This window comes from Musca domestica, unplaced genomic scaffold (assembly GCF_030504385.1).
Source record: "Musca domestica strain aabys unplaced genomic scaffold, Musca_domestica.polishedcontigs.V.1.1 6, whole genome shotgun sequence".
NCBI classification, from domain to species: Eukaryota; Metazoa; Arthropoda; class Insecta; order Diptera; family Muscidae; genus Musca; species Musca domestica.
This window is the reverse complement of record NW_026712363.1, coordinates 22,868,018-22,886,595: the sequence shown is the minus strand read 5'-3', so window position 1 is coordinate 22,886,595 and position 18,578 is coordinate 22,868,018. Positions and strand designations below refer to the sequence as shown.

The 18,578-nt window shown below is 36.9% G+C and overlaps 1 protein-coding gene across 1 annotated transcript; it reads left to right on the top strand.

The window, feature by feature from the left end:
- The first annotated feature begins 1,995 nt into the window (after positions 1–1,995).
- Positions 1,996–10,578, top strand: LOC101888759 (uncharacterized). The gene is made up of 4 exons (XM_005180078.4): positions 1,996–2,288; positions 9,354–9,844; positions 9,906–10,272; positions 10,339–10,578. Exons 1-4 carry the CDS (start codon positions 2,102–2,104, stop codon positions 10,530–10,532), a joined length of 1,239 nt encoding a protein of 412 aa, XP_005180135.2. The 5' UTR covers positions 1,996–2,101; the 3' UTR covers positions 10,533–10,578.
- The last annotated feature ends 8,000 nt before the right edge of the window (positions 10,579–18,578 follow it).

The window sequence follows — 18,578 nt, the reverse complement described above, 5'->3', positions numbered from 1 at the left end:
GTGATATTTGGTACCAGGTATTAGATGGAGCACAGGAATAGCTGTTTTAAATTTTACCGAAATCGGTTCAGATTTGGATATAGCTCCCATACATATCTTCATCCGATTTCGGGTGATTGACCACCAAATGGCTGTTTGTAATTTTATCGAAATCGGTCCAGATTTGGATATAGCTCCCATATATATCTTAATCCGATTTCGGGTTAATTGTGCACCAAAGGCCGATATAAGTCCAAATGGACTGAATTTTAGTACATCGGACCAAATTCAGCCTAGAAGCAAGTATGTCAAATTTAGTGAAAATCGGTTCAGATATAGATATAGCAACCATATATATGTTTCATCCGATTTAGTGTTTTAGTCCCTTACATTCGTAATATTCACTCCACAACCGTGATATTTGGTACCAGGTATTAGATGGAGCACAGGAATAGCTGTTTTAAATTTTATCAAAATCGGTTCAGATTTTCATCCGATTTCGGGTGATTGACCACCAAATGGCCGTAATAGCATCAATTTTGGCAAATCCGATCGAAACCAGCTTAGAAGCAAGTACACCAATTTTAGTAAAAATCGGTTCAGATATAGCCATAGCTCCCATATATATCTTTCATCCGATTTGGTCTTTAAGTCCCTCACATTCGTAATATGCACTCCACAGGAATGATATTTGGTACCAGATATCAGATAAAGCCCAAAAATATTTGATTTTAATTTTATTAAAATCTGTTCCGATTTGGATATGCCTCCCTTATATATCTTCATCCGATTTCGTGTTAATTGTGCATCAAATGGCCAATATCAGCCCAAATGGCATGAATTTTCGTACATAAGACCGAATTCAGTCTAGAAGCTAATACGTCAAATTTGGAGAAACCCGGTTTAGAGATAGCTATAGTTCGTAAAATGCACGATAGAATTAGATAGGTTTTGATTTTGTACCAAATATCTAATAGAGCTCTGAAATGCCCTGTATAAACCTTTTTACGAGAGCTCTACTAAATATGCATAATGGTGTAGGGTATCATATAGTCGGCCCCGCCCGACTTTTGAGCTTTCCTGACTGGTTTTTTAATTCGACTTATAATATTGAAGTGAACATTTTGTAATATTTTTTCACTTTACAACACAGTTTGGGGTCATTATGTACAGAATGCAATTATCGTCCGATCCTTACGAAAATTTTCACAAGGGTAGGGTAAGACTCACAAGGGCTATGCCTATTATTTTCAGAGAGATACAGAGGAGCCTCTTGCTTTTGGAGATGATTGCAAAATATCTAGGGGTTAAAATGAATCAAAAACAGAAAAAATCTTTCTGATCACACAATTGAAGCCAATCGACAGGCCTAAGAGGAGAGTTAAGGACAGGGAAGAATTCTAGCATTTTGTATGACCATTGGATTATATTTAGCTTTAAAATTGACCACAACAAGTAACAGCACGACGGAATGCGTAACTATTGGGCAAATGTCTCTGGTCAAAATGCTAAGGGTAATATCTAGGCAGTGCTCCGTGACATAATTTCAAAAGCGAAATCTTCAAAAATGGATTTGGACCTAAAGAGGCATGCAACATGGTCTTGCACCTAGTCAGGAAAGACAATTTTTGAAATTTCGTCGAAGAATCTTGTGTGATTCTCTCTAATGGATACGAGTGATATATGAACAAGGGGTATGGTTTTGTTATTTTTGGAATATTTTTTGAATGTATTATATTTATTTGACCCCTTCTTAAATTTTTGTTTGAAATTATAGCCTTGTTTGCTACCCTACCACAGCCTAATCTAATAGTTCCCATATAACAGAACTTGTCCACCTAACCAAATAGTATTTATCTAGATTCGTCTGTATAGTCATAGGAGAACCCCAAAATATCTAACAATTTGTTTCTAAATTGCTCTCCCATTATCTCTCTCCCTCATTATCTCTTTGTATTGAGTAAACAAACAACAACAAGTTGTTGTTTTGTTTTTTGAAATATTTCTAATGTTGCTGCTGTTAGTTCAACCGTAGCGTGCTATTTGCTCATACCGGGCGGATAAAATTATTTACTTTTTTTGTGAATGAAAAAGAAAACAAATTAAATAAATAATAATAATAATGTCAGCTAACAAAGATACCAGCAATGTTCCCAAATGGTTAGAAGCCCGACTATTCGAGGGTGTTTTAAAGGAAAATGTTCCAAATTATAAGGAAATTAAAGAGTTCAAAGCTTATGCGGGACTACCGGCCGGTGAAAATTATTCAACGGTTATTACGCGCATTGAAATTGATGCAGAGTTACAAGGTAAGATATGGAAAGGCGTGTGAAATTTAAATTTTGATACGCTCATAGGTGTTTAAAGGTGAAACAAGGATCTGAAGTGGTTATATTTCCATAAGTGTGTGGTTGTAAAAGAGACAAAATTGCATTTCTATAACGAAAAGAATCAATTAAATAAAAAATTGTTTGATGAAATAAAATGTAACACAATTAAGAATGCGGCATTACACTCAACCTCGAAAGAACCAAGATGAAAGAAAGAAGGCGGTAGGTTAAGCTCAAATTCGTTGAAATTTAACCATTTAAATGTCGATCTTTCTGTAACGAATATTTAACTAGAAAATATTTACCTTTGAAGATCTGCTATTTACTTTCGTTAATTCCATTTTTTCTTCTTTGCACTTATTTGTTTTAGTTGTCAGTACTTTATGTATTGGTATCTTATCTACATAACATACAATGTCTACATTAAATTCATTGAAGACAGAGAGGTACTTGCTTGTGTTCATATCAGATACTCTCCCAAACAATGGGTGTGTTCCAAACACAAAAGTGAAATATAGCAGCTCTTCGTCTATGGTTGTACAATTGGTCGAAAACGCTATTTTTGCATCCATCCACCATTTGGAAGGAACTTGAAAATTTAACAAGTAAAAAAGCGGTAAGTTCGGCCGGGCCGAACTTTGAATACCCTCCACCATTTAGAACAAATTTGAAAATTTTCGAAAAAGATAACATTCGCCATAAATTCATTTTAAAACCAGTAAAAAAAAAGTCCTAAAGTCGGGCGGGGCCGATTTTATGATGCCCTACACCACTTTGCTAATTTAGTTGAGCTCCACATAACAATTAAAAGTTGTTATGGAAGAATTCAATCATACACCCTATGATTGCAATTATAATTTAAAATTCAAAGGACTAAATATGCCAAAGCATTTGTATCTTTTAAATTCGGACTTGTATTGCCCATTTGGTGCAAAATTAATTTGAAATCAGATAAAGATATATATGGGAGCTATATCCAAATCTGAACCGATCTCGATAAAATTTGGCAAAGATATTTCTGAGCTGTATTTGATATATTTCCCTGAATATCGTTGTTACGGAGTGCATATTACGGCTGTGAGTAACAAATACAACAAATCGGATGAACAATATATATGGGAGCTATATCTAAACCGATCTTCACCAAATTTGGCATACTACATTCTAGACTCAATTCGGTCGTATGTGACAAATTCCATCCAATTTGGGCAAATATTAGACGATTGGTGCACAATCCAAGGTAAATCGGACGAAGTTATATATGGGAGCTATATCCAAATCTGAACCGATCTCGATAAAATTTAGTAAATGTATTTCTGAGCTGTATTTGATAAATTTCACCAAATATTATTGTTACAGAGTGCATATCACAGCTGCGGAGGACAAAAATAACAAATCGGATGAACAATATATAAGGGAGATATAGCTATATCTGAACCGATTTCGATCAAATTTGGCATACTTATTTTGATACAATCGGATCGTACGTGCAAAATTCCATACTATTCGGACTGATATTACACGTTTGGTGCACAATAAAAGGCAAATCGGACGAAGATATATATGGTAGCTATATCTAAATTTTGACCGAATATCTCCAATTTCAATAGGGTTCGTCCTTGGGCCAAACAAATGTTGTTTGCAAAATTTCATCTCAATCGAATAATAAAGGCGACCTGCATTTTGTACACAAGAATACATGGACAGACGGACAGACGGACTGACATGCATAAATTTACTCAGAAAGTGATTCTATGCAGATCATCAAAAGGAACTATTGGTCTATCTCGTTTCCTTTTGCCTGTTACAAACAAATGCACAAAGACCCTGACCACCTTGTGGTGAAGGCTATAAAAACAGTGTTGGCTTGTTTGTTCGGAATACCATAGTATTTGTTGTTGCAAAATGGTCAGGCTTAATATCTTTATTCTTGTTTTTATAAAAACAACGTTTGTTTATTAGCAGAGAACCATAGTAATGTTTACCAGGGGGTAAGGCAGCGATTACCTAGGTTTCGGAAAGAGCCACCAATCCTCATCTGTTTCCTTGTTGTTTTTCTCCCCAGATTATTTTAAAAATAACTTCTATAACACACAACTTTTTTTACCCAAGTGACAAGCCAATACTGTTCTATTAAAAGACAAGGCCCGGTCGAAGAAGACAAAACCTACCTTTATGGTTATGCTACTTCGTTCATGTAAAACGAAAGCATAACAAGTGGAGAAAGATGGAAATGTTTATAAGCTCGGTTGTAAGATTTAGAAGAATTTTAATTTAATGTTATTCTTTGGTTCCTCTTCTATTGAGCTTACGATCTTGTCACTTGGGTAAAAAAATTTTTTTTTGTCATAGAATTTATTTTTGCAATAACTTCTGGGGAGAATATCCCAGACACAACCAGTAAGGAAAGCTCAAAAGTCGGACGGGGCCGACTATATGATACCCTACACCACTATGCATATTTAGTAGAGCTCTCGTAAAAAGGTTTATACAGGGCATTTCAGAGCTCTATGAGATATTTGGTACAAAATCATAATCTATCTAATCCTATCGTGCATTTTACGAACTATAGCTATCTATGAACCGGGTTTCTCCAAATTTGACGTCTTCTAGACTGAATTCGGTCTTATGTACGAAAATTAAGGTGATTTGGGCTGATATTGGCCATTTGATGCACAATTAACACGAAATCGGATGAAGATATATATGGGAGCTATATCCTAATCTGAACCGATTTCGATAAAATTTAAAACAGCTATTCCTGTGCTCCATCTAATACCTGGTACCAAACATCATGGATGTGGAGTGAATATTACGAATGTAAGGGACTAAAACACTAAATCGGATGAAACATATATATGGGAGCTATAGCTGTTTCTGAACCGATTTTCTCCAAATTTGTTGTATTTGCTTTAAGGCTAATCTCGGTCACATGTGCCAAAATTCGGGCCATTTGGGCTGATATTGGCCATTTGGTGGTCAATTAACGCGAAATTGGATGAAGATATATATGGGAGCTATATCCAAATCTGAACCGATTTCGATAAAATTTAAAACAGCTATTTCTGTGCTCCATCTAATACCTGGTAACAAATATCACGGTTGTGGAGTGCATAGTAGGAATGTGAGGGACTTAAAGATCAAATCGGATGAAAGATATATATGGGAGCTATAGCTATATTTGAACCGATTTTCTCCAAATTTGATATACTTACTTCTAGGCCGAACTCGGTTGGGTGTGCCAAAATTCAGGTAATTTGGACTGATAGTGGACATTTGGTGCACATTTAACCCGAAATCGGATGAAGATATATATGGGAGCTATATCCAAATCTGAACCGATTTCGATAAAATTTAAAACAGCTATTTCTGTGCTCCATTTAATACCTGGTACCAAATATCACGGTTGTGGAGTGCATAGTAGGAATGTGAGGGACTTAAAGATCAAATCGGATGAAAGATATATATGGGAGCTATAGCTATATCTGAACCGATTTTCTCCAAATTTGTTGTGTTTGCTTTAAGGCTAATCTCGGTCACATGTGCCAAAATTCGGGCCATTTGGGCTGATATTGGCCATTTGGTGGTCAATTAACGCGAAATCGGATGAAGATATATATGGGAGCTATATCCAAATTTGAACCGATTTCGATAAAATTTAAAACAGCTAATTCTGTGCTCCATCTAATACCTGGTACCAAATATCACGGTTGTGGAGTGCATAGTAGGAATGTGAGGGACTTAAAGATCAAATCGGATGAAAGATATATATGGGAGCTATAGCTATATCTGAACCGATTTTCTCCAAATTTGATATACTTGCTTCTAGGCCGAACTCGGTTGGGTGTGCCAAAATTCAGGTAATTTAGACTGATAGTGGACATTTGGTGCACATTTAACCCGAAATCGGATGAAGATATATATGGGAGCTATATCTAAATTTGATCCGATTGTCACCAATTTCAATAGGGTTCGTCCTTGGGCCAAAAAAATATTGTTTGGAAAATTTCATCTCAATCGGATAATAAATGCGACCTGCATTTTGTTCACAAGAATACATGGACAGACGGACGGACGGACGGACGGACGGACGGACAGACGGACTGACATGCATAAATCGACTCAGAAAGTGATTCTATGAAGGTTCTCAAAAGTAACTATGGGTCTATCTCGTTTCCTTCTCCATGTTACAAACAAATGCACAAAGACATAATACCCTTACCACTATGTAGTGTAGGGTATAAAAAACAAAGGAACTGAATAGGATTGGTGGCTCGTTCCGAAACCTAGGTATTCCTTGCCTTACCCCCTGGTAAACATTACCATCGTTCCACTAATAAACAAACGTTGTTTTTTATAAAAACAACAATAAAGGGATTAAGCCTGACCATTTTGCAACAAAAAAAATCCGCTTAAAAATACCGCTCAAATGAAAACCTTTATATGGAGGCTATACGGAGATGTAGTGCTGGATAAATAAATTTTTGTCATAGGCTGTAGAGACGTTTCCGAACTTAAAATACGAAACTCGAAACGGTGAATGATGTCGCTAAAATTATTATCTGGAGTTACCGTTATATGTGGGCTATACTAAGGCGTGGACCTGCACAGACAATTTTCTGTCATAGGCTGTAGAAACGATTCCGAACTTAAAATGCGAAATTCGAAACAATTCCGGTGAATAATGACGCTAAAATCATCAAAATACCGAATAAAGGGAGCTACCGTTGTAAGACGTGTACCTGCATAGACAATTTTCCGTCATAGGTTGTACTACCCATTACGAACTTAAAATACGAAATTGGACGCAATTCTGGTGAATAATTTCGCGAAAATCCTGGAAATACCGAATATCTCGGGGTAGTGTTATATGGGCGCTACACTAAAACGTAGGCCTGTATGGGCAATTTTCTATCAAGGGATAAAAGAATCAGAAGGAACTCCTTGTGTGGATTCTCAGACTATTCCATTGAAAAATATTGGTAAAATCGTCAAAATACCGAATATCGGGGCACCATTGTATGGGGGCTATATGATATCGTGGACCAATATAGAAAATTCTCTTTCAGTGGGTAAACTACTCACAGAAAACTCCTTGTGTAGAATTTCAGACAATTTCATTGACAAATGTGACTAAAATTATCAAAATAGCGAATGTCTGGAGGCACAGTTATATGGGGTGATAGACGATATCGTGGACATATATATAGACAATTCTCTTCCAGGGGATAAAGTACTCATAAAGCAACTCCCTGTACTTATTTATTCAAATTCCATTGAAAAATGTGGCTAAATCATCAAAATACCCAATATCGGTGGACGTATATAGAAAATTTTCTTTCAGGTGGTAAACTACTCACAGAGAACTCCTTATGTAAAATTTCAGACAATTTCATTGAAAAATGAGACTGAAATCATCAAAAAACCGAATGTCGGGAGACACAGTCATATGGGGGGATATACGATATCGTGGACATATATAGACAATTCTCTTCCAGGGGATGAAGTACTCAGAAGGAACTCCTTCTGTGGATTTTAAGCCAATATTATTGAAAAATGTGGCTAAAATCATCAAAATGCTTAATATCGGGGGGCACCATTGTATGGGGCTATACCATATCGTGGACCTATAAACAATTCTTTTCCAGGTGGTAAAGTAGTCACAAAGAACTCTTTGTACCGAATATCGGTGGTATATTTATATGGGCGCTATACGATATCGTGGCCCATCTGCGAACTTGATCTGCCTGCAACAAAAGGCAGATAGGTGCAAAAATTTCAGTTTCCCATCTCTATTCTTTTTTACTCTATCGTAATTACAACAGACGGACGGAAGGACTGACGAACGGACGATCAAGATGTTGATCAAGAATATATATACCTTGTTGGGTCTAAAATTATTCTTACGTGGACCGGAACACAGCTAATATCGCTAATCTATCAATTAAACAAACAAAACTAAATTCAAGCATAGAAAAGATAGCGTCATTTGGGAGCCCATTCTCATTTAAACTTTGCGCTCATCTATAAAAAAAACATCAGCTTGCTCTCTTGTTCTCTTTCTCTTCACCATTTGTTTTGTTTAGAATCTAAACTCAAGCGCCGTCCATGGTGATAGTGTGGGCCGCCATAAGAGCAGATGATCGCTCTCCGCTCATATTAATCGACCGTGGCATCAGAATAAATGCCGAATATTATCGCGAAAATATTCTGGACGGTGTATTAAAGCCTTGGGCACGCAAACATTTTGGCCGCAGGCATTGGACATTCCAACAGGAGTCAGCAACATCGCACTCAGCCCGTGCCACCCAAGAATAGTTACAATAGGTACACAGGTTCCTCTCTTCATTTCCAGCGCAAAATGGCCACCGAAATCTCCGGATACCAAACCGTTGGGCTATTGTGTCTGGAGTATTTTGGAATGTAAGGTTGGCACTAAAAAATACCGAAGTGTCGATCGCCTTAAGCAAGCGCTTCGTCGGGAATGGGCCAAAATACCGCAGAGCAACATTCAGCGTGTGACGGTTTCATTGGCCGTCTGAAGGCTATAATTCATGTCAAACGTGACCAATTTGTATAAATCTAAACTTATTCTAAAATGCTATTGATGCAATTATGGCGTTTGACTTTGTTGCAGTTTTTTATCTCACCCTGTGTATGGGAGGTATATCCAAATCTGAACCAATCTTCATAAAATTTGGCAGAGGCTTTTCCGAGCTCTATAAGATATCTGGTACGAAATATCATTGTTGTCGAATGGATATTGCGAATGTAAGGGACACAAACACCAAATCGTATGAACCGCCGAACTTCCTTCTAAAATGATGTTTTGTGGGATAATTTTATATGAAGTCAAGAGTTTTGATGATTTCTGGGACCCATAGTAGAATTTCAATGTAAATAATTTCTTTGAAGAGGAGGGATCCTTTGATTTATCTATTAATACGTCAATACACTTCTCTTCAAGCTCTACTTTCGTAATACTAATATTAATAATTGTGTGAAGCCCTTTTTGACCCTATAATTCCCTCTTTCTATTCCCAGATGGTTCCACAGTCAAAAAATTCTTTATTCTCAAAACGGAGCATGAATCAGATCTCTACAAAGAACTAACGGAGGGAGCTGACTGCTTCAAATTCGAACATGTAACGTATGAGGAACTTATTCCGGCCTTTGAAAAACTATATCATGAGGCTGGCAAAGAAATCAGCTTTGGAGCTAAATACTACAAATTGCCCATTAGCCGAGGTCATCTGCTGTTGGAGGATTTGTGTCAACGCAACTTTAAGAATGCCAATCGTTTGGAGTGCCTCGATATGAAACATGCCAAACAGGTACTTAAGAAAATGGCCGAATGGCATGCCGTATCGGCGGTACACAAAGAAAATATTGGAAAATATGATGAGGCGTTAATCATTGGGGCCTACAACGATCAATTGCGCAAAGGCATTACGACATTCTTTGAGGGCATGACCAAGTACATGTTGCGCTGCTTGCATTTGTATGAAAATTCCGAGGATTATAAGGAGAAAATTGTAAGGAAGAGGAAACCACATTTAAAAAATATTTTGAAAAACTTCTAATTTTTTCGTTTAGGAAAAACTATTAAACTCAGTCATCGATGAGCTGTGGAAGGCAACCAAGGTGGATGATGCGGATTTCAATGTTTTGAATCACTGTGATTGCTGGACCAACAATATTATGTTCCAATATGGCGAGGCGGGCCAATTGTTGGATACCTATTTTGTAGATCTTGCCATGCCTAAATATGGCAGTCCTGCCCAGGATTTAATTTATTTTATACTCTCATCATTGCAAGCTGATATCAAAATTAAACAATTTGACCATTTGATCCAATATTATCATGAGAATCTGGTGGAAAATTTAGAATTACTTAAATATCCAAAGGCCAAGCCAACGCTTAAAGAACTTCATATTCTATTGCATAAATATCGGATTTGGGGTAAATTAGTTGTAAAAGAAGTAGAAATTTAAATTTATTGATATTTTTTCAATTTTGTTTTTTCAGGTTATTGCACCACAGTTGGTGTCTTGGCTGTTGCCCTACTGGATTCTTCAGAAATGTCCACATTTGACAACTTTTTGGGTGACAGTGATGATGGCGATAAATTCAAGCTGATGATGTTCACCAATAAACGTTATATCCAACATGTCAATGTCATACTGCCATGGCTTTTGAATCGCGGTGCCTTGGACTTTTAAATGACTAATTTTTGTTACAAAGTTTGTATTAAAGTACTTACCTTATTGTTTTTGTTTTATTTCGATCTTAATATTTTGTAAATAAAATTCTTTAAAATGAAATTCTTAATATTATCTTTGAAGTTCTTATAAAAAAAAATAAAAAACCTGTAAGTTCGGCCGGGCCGAACTTTGAATACCCTCCATCATATGGTGCAAATTTGGCAATTTTCAAAAAAATAAAATCCATTAAAAATTTTGTTATTATCTTAAAAATACCGAATATAGCTGTATATTAGCGTCTATATGACGCCGTAGACCTGCATAGGCAACTTTTGTCACAAGCTATTACAATATTCAAATGCGAAACCTGAAAAAAAAATATTTATAATGTAGCTAAAATCATCAAAACACCGAATATAGGGAGGTACCATGGGGGTTATAAAACGTGGACCTGAACAGACAATTTTCTGGCATAGGCTGTAGTATCCATTACGAACTTCAAATACAAAATGTAAAATAATTCCGATAAATAATGTCGCTAAAATCATCAAAATACCGAATATCGGGGGTACCGTTATATGGGGGCTATACGAACACGTAGACCTGGACGGACAATTTTCTGTCATAGGATGTAGTATCTATTTCGAACTTCAAATTAGAAACAATTCCGGTGAATAAATTCGCTAAAATCATGGAAATACTGAATATCGGGAGGTACCGATATATGGGGGCTATACGAAGACGTGGACCTACATGGCCCATTTTCAATACCAAAAGTCCTGCAGACATAATACATATTTGAGTAAAATTTTGTCAACCTACTTCATTTCGTTCGGAAACTAGAGTGATTTCCACAGACGGATAGACGGACAAACGGACGGACATTGATAAATCGACATAGAAGTTTATGCCGATCAAGAATATACATACTTTGTGGGTCTAAAATGTGTATTTCGAGGTGTTACAAGCGGAATGACAAATTTAATATACCCTCCATACTATGGTGGAGGATAATAATATATTTAGGAATAAAATCAAAAATGGACTCACTTCCGGCATGTGTGTCCTTACTGCAGCATTGAAAATGGGGAGAGTTGGAATCACATCTAATAATGAAATTACCTTTGTTTCCTAGTTTCGTTAACAGTTTCTACTTGGCCTGGAGGGCCGTGGTGCTCAAGCGACAGGTAAATAGAGATTAAGATTATAACTCTCCCGGAATACGTCTCCATTCTCCCTGCCGTAGCATCTCCTCCACTAAAATTATTAGGGAAGATTAAGTTTAAATTCTTCTTAACGTCGATACACTCCCTTACCTAATCTCCGTTGGAGGTGACATACGTGATGTACCGATAACTCCCCGGCCCAGACATTTTATTTTTGTAGACATAAGTTTCGTGGACTAGAGCTATGTCAAATTCAGCCTTCGTGAGGGATATCATAAGCTCGGCGTCAGCCTTTTTGATGTGATGCAGATTAATCTGCATGATGCTAAATAGCTGTTGCTTCCTTTATGCTACTACAGCGGCGTTAGACGGAGTCAAATCCATTCCGTTCCGAAGTGCAATTTTCCCCCACCTTCTTGAAGATATTTCTGGCCAGCGGTGTCGATACATACTTTACCAGGCCCCTACCTTCCGTACTTGAACTGACTTTTCGCCAGTTGTCCGTCCCAAGGTTGGTGGAACCCATGCCGACGGTCTTGAGACTCCTGCTGCCGCTTTGGCTTGAGGATTGAAATTTGGTGGTTTTGTTTTTGCCTTTATTAGGCCTAGGGCCTTTAGGGACAAGACCAGTCACAATTCCCTTGTTGACGGTAGGGGTTGAAAACGCAGATGGTGGCAGGCGGCATTGACCTGCAGTTAGTTTCCTGGACAATCCACTATTCATTGTTAGACCAGAAGTAGGTTCGGTATCCTTCGGAGCCAGCGAGGCATTAATTATCTCGGGCTCCCCCTTTTTATACCCTCCACCATAGTATGGAGGGTATTTCGAGTTTGTCATTCCGTGTGTAACACCTCGACAGATACACTTTAGACCCCACAAGCTATATATATTCTTGATCAGCATAAAATTTTATGTCGATTTAGCGATGTCGAAATGAACGAAATGAAGTAGGTTGATAAAATTTTACCAAAATGCATATTATGTCTGCAGGACTTTTGGTATATTGAAAATGGGCCATGTAGGTCCACGCTTTGGTTTAGCCCCTCATATAACGTCACCTCCAGATATTCGGTATTTTGATGATTTTAGCGACAATATTCACAAGAATTGTTTCAAATTTGGTATTTGAAGTTCGGAATGGGTATTACAGCCTATGACATAAGATTGTCTCTGCAGGTCCACGTCTTCGTATAGCCCCCATATAACGGTACCTCCCGATATTAGATATTTGGATGATTTTAGCGACATTATTAACCAGCGTTGTTTCAAATTTGGCATTTGAAGTTCGTAATAAATACTATAGCCTTAGAGAGAAAATTGTCTGTGCAGGTTAAAGTCTTCGTATAGTCCCCATATAACGGTACCTCCCTATTTTCGATATTTTGGTGATTTAAGCGATCTTATTCATCGGAATTGTTTCAATTTGAGATTTGAAGTTCGTAATGAATACTACAGCCTATGACAAAAAATTGTCTGTGCAGGTTCACGTTTTGGTATAGCCCTCATATAACAGTACCTCCCGATATTCGGTATTTTGATGATATTAAACTGGGATAATTCCAATGGTTTTTTGGCTCGACTCAATTTTTTAAGATAAGGGTATGACGGCAACGTCGAGTTCCTCATCAGAAAAGCGAGTCATTTCCACAACCAGATGGCACACTATTCTTGTTGATTTCTTCAAGGAGGGCCGGCAATGGTTCACTCTGCCTCTGTATGCCTTCACATGTTACGGTACATCAACAAAGTCTTGTTCCCAACCTCATTTGAAAACATGTCCCTGGCCGTGTCTTTAGTCAGTGCTTCTGCATATAAAGTGGAAGTAATGAGGATCAACATGACATAGCTTCCCTATAATGGTACAATTTCCATCAAAATTCGGAAAAAATTTCTGAAAATAAAAAATATTTTTTATACCAACGGCCCCGCCCGACTTTTCACGGTTCCTTAATCGTTTTTTATATTTTTCTGGGATATTTTGAAAACATAACCAAATATACTTTATATATTCACGGTTCCTTAATGGTTTTTTATATTTTTCTGGGATATTTTGAAAACATAACCAAATATACTTTATTTGTGTAATTCTTCTTCTTTTATTTCCCACTTTAAGGAAATTTCTTATTTTCGAAAATAAAACATTATCATTAACCAACATAGAAATACAATTTCCCAATATATTTCCTGATATTAAATACAATATTTCCATAATACGTGATGTTATTAACGAGGATAATGATGACGGTGATTATATTAACGAGATGATGATCCCAGGACCATCATTGCATAGAGGTTGACTGATTTATTTTGTGTGGGTGTGTGGTATTTCCAAGGATCTGAACCACACACCCACACAAAATAAATCAGTCAACCTCTATGCAATGATGGTCCTGGGATCATCATCTCGTTAATATAATCACCGTCATCATTATCCTCGTTAATAACATCACGTATTATGGAAATATTGTATTTAATATCAGGAAATATATTGGGAAATTGTATTTCTATGTTTATTCGTTTTCGAATTCATTTCATATCTCACTGAATTCGCTATTATTCATTTGCATTTTAATTTCCTGTAGCAGAGAAAAATAACTGAAAAATGATACCGAACAAACGAAACATAGGCTGGGATTTTCAGTGGAATGGAATTCGATTTTTAACAGTGGTCATGACCAGAGCATGACAATACGTGAAACGGAAATAATTGTAAGACCGAAATTTTTCAAAAGGGAAGATGGTTCAGATCCTTGGAAAGTTTTGTTGGAAAATTTTATATTTTCATAATTAAACCAGTAAAGAAAGTCCTAAAATCGGGCGGGGCCGACTTTACGATACACTACACCACTTTGCTAATTTAGTAGAGCTCCACATAACAATTAAACGTTTTTATGGGAGGATTCAATCATACACGCTATGATTATAATTATAATTTAAAGTTCAAAGGACCAAGTATGCCGAAGCATTTGTATCTTTTAAATTCGGACTTGTATTGACCATTTGGTGCAAAATTAATTTAAAATCAGATAAAGATATATATGGGAGCTATATCCAAATCTGAACCGATCTCGAAAAAATTTTGCAAATATATTTCTGAGCTGTATATGATATATTTCCTGAAATATCGTTGTTACAGAGTGCATATTACGGCTGTGAGTAACAAATACTAGAAATCGGATGAACAATATATATGGGAGCTATAGCTATATCTTAACCGATCTTCACCAAATTTGACATACTAGCTTCTGGACTCAATTCGGTCGTAAGTGCCAAATTTCATTCCGTTTGGGCAAATATTAGACGTTTGGTGCACAATAAAAGGTAAATCGGACGAAGTTATATATGGGAGCTATATCCAAATCTGAACCGATCTCGATAAAATTTAGCAAAGATATTTCTGAGCTGTATTTGATATATTTCCCCAAATATTGTTGTTACAGAGTGCATATTATGGCTGCGGAGGACAAAAATAACAAATCGGATGAACAATATATATGGGAGCTATACCTATATCTGAACCGATTTCGATAAAATTTGGCATACTTATTTTCAGGCCTAATTTGGTTGTATGTGCAAAATTGCATACTATTCGGGCTGATATTACACGTTTGGTGCACAATAAAAGGCAAATCGGACGAAGATATATATGGGAGATATATCTAAATTTTTACCGATTATCTCCAATTTCCATAGGGTTCGTCCTTGGGCCAAACAAATGTTGTTTGCAAAATTTCATCTCAATCGGATAATAAATGCGACCTGCATTTTGTTCACAAAAATACATGGACAGACGGACGGACGGACAGACGGACTGACATGCATAAATCAACTCAGAAAGTAACTCTATGCAGATCATCAAAAGGAACTATGGGTCTATCTCGTTTCCTTTTGCCTGTTACAAACAAATGCACAAAGACATAATACCCTTACCACTATGTGGTGTAGGGTATAAAAATAAACAGATTGTGTGTAAAAGCAATATTGAAATTCCCTCCGAACGCAAATTTTTGGAATGAAAGTAGAAGAAGGACTCGTTGTAAAAAATATGTTAAGAGATAAATAATATATGTTTAAATATAAAAACATAAAAAGTACGGAAAGGCTATAGTCGTGCAGGACCGACCATGTAATACCCTACAACACTACAATATATTAGAAGCCCCCTTATGTCCAAATCCATTTTGGATGATTTCGCTTTTGAAAATATGTCACGGAGGACAGCCCAGATATTACCCTAACCAATTTGAACCGGGACATTTGCCCAATATTTTCGCACTCAGTCGTGATGTCAGTCGTTGTGGTTCATTTTACAGCTGAATATAATGCAATGGTCATCCAAAATGCTAGAATTCTTGCCTGTCTTTAACTCCCTTCTCAGGCATGTCGATTGGCTTCAATTGTGTGATCAGGAAATTTTTTCTGTTTTTGGTTCATTTGATCCAATAAATTCCAAAAGCAAGAGGCCCCTTTGTATTTCCAAATTTAGACTCATTCATATGATTTGCTTGTCTACGATATTTGGCTATATTCGTCAACGAAATCAGCATAAGAAAGCCTGAAGTTCGCCTTTTGTGTATTACGGATATCGCCTATAAGTAATGTTAGTATTTTTTCACACAAAAGTAGTGGTCCATTCTACCCGCTGTCCTAAACTCTAAGTTCGTGCGAGATTTCGTGTCCTTCGGTTTCTATTTGTGACGTTTATAAAGGCTGCAAAATCAGGAATATTTTTAGTTGTGGGTCCACTTCAACAGCTAAATATGTTGGGGACATCTTTGAAAACAATAGACCTAGCCCTTCTGACCCTAACCCTACGCTTATGCAAACGTTCGTGAGGATCGGACGATAATTGCAATCTGTCCCCAACCTGTATTGTAAGGTTTTATTCTTTTATGCCAAGAGGGCATTCTGAATTGACAAAATTTGTCAAAATCGGTCCACCCATTAGATAGCTAAGATTCCCTTCCTTTGCATATATGCAATGTATTTATTTCGCTATATATATATATCGGATATATTTTCTGTCGGCATTTATGTAACGGTCAGAATTGACCTGTTCGTCTAATTGTGATTTCGCCTGAATTAAAAATATTCGCGGTTTAATTAAAAATTTGACATTTATTTATCTCAAATGTTAGGGTCTATTTCAGACACTAAATATTACCCGATGACCATCAAAATTGGAAGGCTTCTGCCCAGCCCTAAGCTCTAGCCCCATGCTAACTTCCACTTCGATTGGTCTATTGGTCCATTTTTGGTCCATTTCAACTCCTAAATATTATGCGATCATCTTCAAAAGCAATAGGCTTCTATTCTGGCCCTAGCCCCACCTCCATTCTAAGTTTCGTGAAGATTGGGCAATAATTGCGACTTGTAGAGTGGTTACAAATTAACATAGACAGACGGACGGACGGACATACATAGCTCGACTCAGCTCGGTGAGATAGGAAGGTCCATATAAAATTTCCTATGTGGGAAATCAATATTTCGAGGTGTGACATAATTTTTGACCCAATCAAACTTATAATACCCTCAACACATAGTGTTGTAGGGTATAACAATAAAAAAAATATATAAATATAACCGATATCATTCCAGCGATAGTAACATGAACAGCAGCGACAACAGTAAAACCAACGAGAACATGCTTTAATAGCATTCACTTGGAACTTCGGCTCGCTGTTCCGCAGGAATTTCAGCTCGCTGTTCCTAGGCTCTAAGTACCGTGACCTCAACCCGTCTTCGAAGACCTGGACATCAACATTCCAAGCCCGATGACAAGTCACTAACATTTCCGATTACCTCTGAATCGCAAAATCTCGAACGCCGACGTCAGTAAGCCCACCATCCACGTTATTCCATTTTTCGTAAATGGGCCATGTACGTCCACGTTTTCATATAGCCCCCATATAACGGTACCTCCCTATATTCGGTATTTTGATGATTTTAGCGACACCGGAATTGTTTCAAATTTGTTGTTTGAAGTTCGAAATGGATACTACAGCCTGAGACAGAAAATTATCTGTGCAAGTCCACGTCTTCGTATAGCCCCCATATAACTGCACCTCCCTATATTCGGTATTTTGATGATTTTAGCGTCATTATTCACCGTAGTAGTTTCAAATTACGTATTTAGAGTTCGTAATGAGAACTACAGGTCCAGGTCTTTGAATATGGTAATGGCTTGTGACAATCAATGCCTATGTAGGTACACGTCGTACAGGCCCTAATATAACGGCTATATTCGGTATTTTTAAAATGTTAACAGAATTTTTTGTAAATGTAATCTTTTTCGAAAATTTTCAAATTCGTTGGAGGGTATTCAAAATACGGCCCGGCCGAACTTACTGCTTTTTTACTTGTTTATTTATGATCAGTTTTTTTTTTTTTCAACATTTCAAAGGAACACGTGTGCCGTAAATAAGGCTCCTTAAAAGTGTATTTGCTTTTGTTTAAGAATAGTTGAAAGTGTAAATTATTTTTATTTTTGTACAAAATACTTTGTACATACTTTTGAGTGCGATTGAGGCGCTGGGAAAATGTAGCAATAAAAAATAAATGTTCTAAAATTAAATATTTCCCAGCCGCCATAAAATATCACATATGAAGAATTCAGTGATCTCGTGCGCTGACGCATACGATAATGTGTGAGATAATAAAGGTTATGACCCACAGGCACAGATATCGATGCGCTCAGTAGATGCACAAGACCACTTGAATGAAATTACAAGCAGCCCTGCAATGTTCTCCATTCAATATTAGAATAGATAAGAACAATTGTGTGGCTGCGACTAGGTCAAGTTAGATTAGTTCCAGTAGTACGTAAGGAATATATTTAGAAATAAAATCAGAACTGAATCTACAGCCTAACCTTTCGGTTGGTGTTTCTTTTCTCAC